This window comes from Triticum aestivum, chromosome 2D (genome assembly GCF_018294505.1).
Source record: "Triticum aestivum cultivar Chinese Spring chromosome 2D, IWGSC CS RefSeq v2.1, whole genome shotgun sequence".
Lineage (NCBI taxonomy): Eukaryota > Viridiplantae > Streptophyta > Magnoliopsida > Poales > Poaceae > Triticum > Triticum aestivum.
This window is the reverse complement of record NC_057799.1, coordinates 316897568-316904597: the sequence shown is the minus strand read 5'-3', so window position 1 is coordinate 316904597 and position 7030 is coordinate 316897568. Positions and strand designations below refer to the sequence as shown.

Here is a 7030-nt window from a genome sequence, read left to right as displayed (position 1 = left end):
CAAACACAGCAATCACAGCCTTGCAGAACTTATACAGGGACTCTAGGCATGTAGACTCGCTCATACGGACGTACTCGTCAATGAGATCACCGGGCACTCCGTATGCAAGCATTCGGATGGCGGCAGTGCATTTCTGATAAGAGGAGAAACCAATCTTGCCGACGGCATCCTCTTTGCACTCGAAGTAGTCATCATAGCCGACCACTCCCTCTCTAATACGGTTGAAAACATGCCTACTCATACGGAACCGGCGGCGGAATTTGTGATGTTTGAACAACGGGTTTGTTGTATCAAAGTAGTCCTTCCAGAGAAGGAAATGCCCGCTCTCTCGGTTACGATTCAACGCCGGAAGGTGGCCCGGAATGGAGCCACGGAACAACGGCCGCTGGTTGTTGAGGTGGTGATGGACCAACACGGCAGCCAATATCTCCTCCTCGTCGTCGGACGACGAATCGTCGGAGTCGCAAATGAAATTGTGGAAAAAGAACTCGTCGGCGGAGTCCATTTTCGTACCTTGGCAAACTGTCGAACAGCTTGCGGGCGTCGAAGAAGGAGACGGCCGGCGAGGGGAGACGCGGCGCCCACAGACCAGCTAGCTGCCCTGCCGGCGTCCGACGAGCGTGCCGGTCGTATGTGGCGGGGGCGGCGAGGCGTCTTCTTGGTCGCGGGCGGCTGTGCGGTGGGGGAAGCGGCGGCGGGAACTAGTTTGCTCCCCGGCGGCGGCGGGCGACTGGGGGCAGGGGCGGCGTTGCTGGGCGGATGTGGAGGCGGCGGCAGCTGGAAGAGTCACCGCAAAAATGGGCGGCGGCGTCGGTGACGGAGGAGGCGGGGGGCGAGGGTTGCTTGTTGGCCGGGGGGAAGGAGGCCAATGTGCCACAGACCAGCGGCCCGGAGACAGGAGTAGGCGACCGCGCGCACGTCCGTCGCGTGTCCGCGCCGACGCAAATCAGGCTTAAAAATGGGCCGGAAACGGGTCGCCCGCGGACAAAAACGGGCCCGCATCCGTTTGGGTCGGCGCGTTGGGCCGCTTATTCTGTCCGCGCCGACCCAAACGAACTGCCGCGGACGAAATGGGTCGCCCTATTGGAGTTGCTCTAAGAGCCCAGATCCAACCGACGGCAGATGCCGTTATAGGGCGGGTGAGGCATGGCAAGTGGTGTACCTGATGAACTTGGTAATCTGATGGGAATGCGAGGACAACGGCATGGAGCGGGTAGTCCCAAATACGGCCGGATAGGTGAAGAGGGCGCTGCCACGGGCGGTGGCTGTGCGTCAGAGGCAGCATCTCTCACCAACAGCCGGCTGGTTCTAGAAAGCTCTAGCCTCCACCTCCTATTCGAGACCTGTACCATTTGGTGACAGGCGTGGAGTAGTATCTAACTAATCTTTAGGAACTAAACCTGAATGCGTCATGAATCCTCTCATGCAGATGAGGAACTTGTTGTGTGGAGCGCAACTCCATCTACTCCTCCATTTATTGCCTCGAGAAGAAGAAAAGGCACCGGTGTATATGGAAGATGGAGAGATTAATGGAAAATCAATTGGCGGGTGTAAATTACTGAGATGATAAATGTGCGCTTCAGTTGCTGAAAAGCTAGCGTTCAAAACGCAGCGGTCACGTATATTTTTCTGACTCAACGGTACGTGTGCAGAAGGAAAGCCGTGTTGGATGGCCAGTACACTGTGCGAATGTAGCACAAAGCGAGCGACCTGCAGCGACAACATTAAGTGGTGACGTGGCTTCACCATAGGCGAGCTAAATCAAGAGAAGTGCTGATGTGGCTAGACGATGATGTGGACGGGCTGCATGTTGAAAGAATTGGTAGTAATGGGGATCAACTTTTTTTAAAGATGGGGATTATAACTTCTTAAGAATGTAAGATAGGGCACATGCCATGTGTCACTTGTAACGACAGGAGGAGGGGTGAAAATTAGCTTTGCATTTTTTTAGCCCTTATTACGGTTACACTCTGGGCCCTAAAAAGCCCAGTTTTGCAAGACCAAATGAGCCCAAACTCCGAAAAGCTGACCCCCCTGGCGGATCCCTCACGTCACCAAGAATTGGCGCTGCCCCTCCCCGAAACATTCCCCATTTCATTGCCCCTTCTCCCGCTCCCTCCCTCCCCACCACCCGCAGCTTCCGGCGCCGACAGGGAACGATACCCCGCCCCCCCGCCGCCGCTGCCCATGGACTCCTCCTCCGATAACTTCGTGGCGCCGGTAGACGAGCGCCAGGACCCACCGCTCCCGAACCCTAGCGAGGAGGAAGCGGGCGGCGAGGAGAAAGAGCGGGGAGAGGAGAAAACCCTAGAGCGGGCGGAGGAGCTGTTTGACAAGGGGTCCAAGGCCATCGAGGAGGGGGACTTCGTCGTCGCCGTCGACCGCCTCAGCCGCGCCCTCGAGATCAGGTTAGGGTTCCTCCCACCCACCGATCCGACTCCTAACCCGGCGGAAATTCCCCTATGGATGTATCATGTGCTTAATGTCCATTTAGTTCATTGCTCTTCTGGGCTAGTTACTTCGGCGGTAGGTCTGTCGAGCTTTTGGTTTATGTAGTTTGGTGGGTGGGTTTACCAGGGTTTAAGAGATTCTACAGGAAGGTGATCACCAGTTGTGGTATTTACGTTTATGTTTTCAGCGGGGAGCGCAATGCGATGTGAGAGATGATTATTCGGTTCAATGAGCCTACTCTTATTTGGCAGCAGTTATATGGATTTCCCCATTTTGTTGTGATGTGCCATGTGTGAGTTGCGATGGGAACATCTTCGGGAATAGGTATTATATCCATAAGAATGTCTATATGGCTCTCTAGCACTGCCCCTAGTGCTTCTGACCGGCACTATTAGTCATTGTAAACAAGCAACATTGCACATAGTTAGCACCTTGCGAGAACATTCACCTACTGGAAACTGATTAGATGTGTTCTGTAGATTCAGCTTGTACTTGCAGTGTTTTATATGTGGTTTGTCCTGTTGGTTGTTTTGCTTTTGCCTGAGGCCCCTTGACTGTGAGGTTATGTTGGCAATTGGTGCTTGATGTGTGTACTAGGATGAGCATTGAATCTAAGTGTAATTACTTGAGGCATAGGTGCTATCTTATTTGAGAAATGTGTACATGCCTCTTCAGTACCGGTTAGTTACGAATATTTACTGTTATATAATTTATTCATCCTACTTCAGAATTGTACTTCATAGGCTGTGCAAGCGCCAATCAGTAGTGAACTTTTTATAAAAGACAGTCAACAGGGAGCATAATTAGCACTTTGTGTCATCAAAATGGTTGATAGTACCATTGTGGTGGTTAGCTCTGGTTGGTCTATTTCATCTCATTACGTTACCTTTCATGTTCTTATGCTGTACCCTTGATATCTTTACAATGATATTATATATTTACGAAGCCTTTTATCCCAAACAAGTTGGGGTAGGCTAGATATGAAACCCTTTCACGAGGACTTCCCAGGAGGTCACCCATCCTAGTACTACTCTCGCCCAAATGGGTTTCATACCCAAAGACTGGCTAGTTTTTACGTTGGCTCGCCAAGCCTATCACAACCCTTAGATATGAAACCCTTTCACGAGGACTTCCTAGGAGGTCACCCATCCTAGTACTACTCTCGCTCAAATGGGTTTCATACCTATGGGACTGGCTAGTTTTTACGTTGGCTCGCCAAGCCTATCACAACCCTCCTCCTTTACCCGGGCTTGGGACCGGCTATGCCTAGAAGACATAGGCGGAGTTATATCTTTACAATGATACACTGAAAAAATATACGGCTTTGTTGTCTTGTCACCAGGGTTGAACGTTATGGAGAACTTGCTTCAGAGTGTGCTAGCACGTATTATAAATATGGATGTGCCTTGCTATACAAATCACAGGAGGAGACCGATCCTCTGGGTAATGTTCCAAAGAGTGCACCAGATGAAGAACCAGCGAAGAGCACAACGAATAAAGATAGTGGAAACTCAAAGGCATCCAGTAGCAACGTCAAAGATGACGATCCATCTTCAGACAAAGGTGGTCTTGAAGGTGTGTTTCCTTTGCCCAAGTAGATTCAGATGCAGTTATACACCAGAGGGCGGACATTAATCTGGACATATTATTATATTAGTAACATTATGGTCATTATGATTTAAGACTTCTTTATATTCCTCTCGTTGTACCAACTGGAGACTATCCACAATTAGATGTTAATCAGTAATGAGCTCATGTGCTGCAAAATGCTGGGTCTTATTTGGAGGTATGTAGTGTTCATAGTTATCTCTTGAGTTCTCAACTTCTCATCCACTTCATGAAGTGATTTTGTTAATTGATTAAACGTCTAAAACAAGTTTATGCTATAGATAGCAGATGATTTCAGAGGTAGTAAAAATATATGCTTTGATTGCTCATTCAAAAACTTGTTATGGATCAACAATATGTTGTGTGGCTGTCTGCCTGTCTTCTCCTTTTGTCAGATATTTTCCTTCCAGCTTTAAATATTTATATCTGCCATTGTTGTTCATACACATGGATGATGAATGTGTTGCAGTTAGCCGTCTAAAATAGTGCACTTTGCATGGCCTTGGTTTTATGCTTTGTAAACCGCTTTGGCCCTTCCTCCTTAGTCCTTACTCTGTTTGGGTTCTATATTTGAAGTGGGTTGACCTCCGTGCTTATCTCATGGTTCTTGCAAGTTCCCTACTTCTACAGTTGTGTGTTATGTAAGTTTTGCAAAATGTGAATAATCGCTGTCTCACATTTCCATGAGAATTTCTAGTTATATTTGCTCATGACTATATATATTGATAAAAAATGATCACTTTATGCTGATTAATTCTATGTATGAATGTATATCATTGCTTTAGCTATATTGCTGCTTGCTCTTCTTCCTACCGTGGTAAATACTGACATAGTCATTAATTAGGTCAAAACTCAAATGAGAAAGATCAGGAGGATGTAGATGGTGAGAGTGACAAGGATGGCGATGAGATGGGGGGAGAAGAAGATGATTCTGATTTGGATCTAGCCTGGAAAATGTTAGATATTGCAAGGGCAATAGTGGAGAAGAACCCAGACAACACTATGGAGAAAGTGAAAATCTTTTCTGCTCTAGCTGAAGTCTCCATGGAAAGAGGTAATCTCTGTTATCTTGGTTATTCCTGCAATAAACTAGTGTGTGGTCTTGATACTCATGGCGCTACATTTGTTTGCAGAGGACATAGACAACTCACTTGGTGACTACTTCAAAGCTTTGGCCATCTTGGAGCATTTGGTTGAGCCTGACCATCGTCGAATTGTTGAACTGTATCCTCCTTGTGGTAATAATAATGTCATTGTCTGCCATGTAGTGGTATGATGCAGCGGCATACTTGGTTTAACTGGTGCGTATTTTATTAGCTGAAGATTTATGTGGCTGAAGTTATCCTTATTATTTCCTTATCCATGGATGATGTGGGTAATTCTACTGATTTGAATGTCTCATGGGTACCTTTTCACTTACGTAAATGCACATGCAAGTCTAATGTGGCTATTAACTGTGACCAGAGGAAAATGTCAGTTATATAATACTGTTATCTTGCAGACTATTGTTCTTTCTTTGCTAATTTCCTTAATCAGTGCTAGACACTTCCGCATTTGTTTGGTCTATGAGTTGGCATCTAAGATTGCAGATGCGATCCCATATTGTGCAAAGGCTGTTTCATTGTGCAAGTCACGTTTAGAGAGCCTGAAAAAAGCGAAGGCAACCTTGTTGGCTGATAAAGGTGACAGTGCATCTACTGCTGATGGAGACTCAAAGAAATTGTCTATTGAAGATGAGCTGGAGGTTGTTACTGGTATATTGCCTGACCTTGAGAAGAAGGTAACTAAACTAGATTCCTTCATCTTATCAACTTTATTTTCGTCTTCAGCCTATTGATGTCTGAGTGAAAATGTTTATGTTTATCATAATGAGCAATGAGATATCTGAACTGTTTTGGTTCAGCTTGAAGACCTGGAGCAAGCAATGGCAACCCCAAGCTCTGAAATAGAGGAGATTATGAAAAGCATTGCCGCAAAGGCAGGGTTTATGCAGAAGGCTGGCAATGCCGTGGCACCAAGAGCTGCATCTTTGACTTCTTCACAAATGGGTGGAGTAAACAATGGCTTTGACTCCCCAACTATGTCTACAGCAGCAACATCCGGAAGCACTGGAAGTACTGTTACCGACCTCGGTGTTGTAGGCAGAGGCATCAAGCGAGCTAATATCAAGCCTATTTCTGCTGAACCTTGTTCGAAGAGACTGGCAGCAGATGATTCACCATCTGTGAAATGCGACAGCAGCAACAACTCAGATGTTCTCCCCACGGCGCAAGATGGCGAGGGTTCCGTATCAAAGTAGAGTTCATTTTCATTCGCCCTACATCGTGTTAGTAACTTGCTGGAATCTGTGAGCTCCATATTTGGCCCTGTTTAGCTTAATGCAAACTTAGAGCCGTTAAAATGTTTGTGAATTGCGGGAACCATCTTCTCTTAAGTTGTACTAGTAGCGTGAACTGGTGATAAGTTTATCAAGCGAGACAGTTGTCGGTGTCTGACGCGTGTAAGGCGATTTGTGCTTTTCCAAATTCGTGTTTCTACCTATGGGATCTTGTTTATTTAGTGATTGCTCTCTGTCATAATCTCTTGTGCCGCAATTGAGCAAGGCTATCTTGGCACATTTCAATGGTTATTTGATCTGTGTTGTGTACTGAATAACTTTACACTTCGCTTGCTTTGCTGCCAATGTTGAGCGGTGTAGGGCGTGTTTGGTTGCTTGCATGAGGCTCAACCAGGCTCGCGCGGGAAGAAAACGACATGTTTAGTTGGCTGCATACACTGTTGGGCTTGCATGGCATGTTGGGGCTGCATGGCACGATGTTTAAAGCACTTCTGAGCCAGGCTTCCTGGGAACGCTCGAATCGGCAGTTTCTCCAGAACCAGACTCGAGCGGTGCACGTGGGTGGCGGTGGCTGCACGCGAGCGGCCATGCTCGAGAAGCCGCGTTGCTTTCCGAAGCGCCGGCAGTTATTAG

The 7030-nt window shown here is 47.3% G+C and overlaps 1 protein-coding gene across 1 annotated transcript; it reads left to right on the top strand.

The window, feature by feature from the left end:
* Positions 1-2080: 2080 nt before the first annotated feature.
* Positions 2081-6622, top strand: LOC123052913 (protein NASP homolog 1). Its single transcript, XM_044476277.1, has 6 exons — positions 2081-2408; positions 3794-4026; positions 4904-5113; positions 5193-5283; positions 5602-5839; positions 5963-6622. The coding sequence occupies exons 1-6, from the start codon at positions 2188-2190 to the stop codon at positions 6356-6358; spliced, it is 1389 nt and encodes a 462-aa protein (XP_044332212.1). The 5' UTR covers positions 2081-2187; the 3' UTR covers positions 6359-6622.
* The last annotated feature ends 408 nt before the right edge of the window (positions 6623-7030 follow it).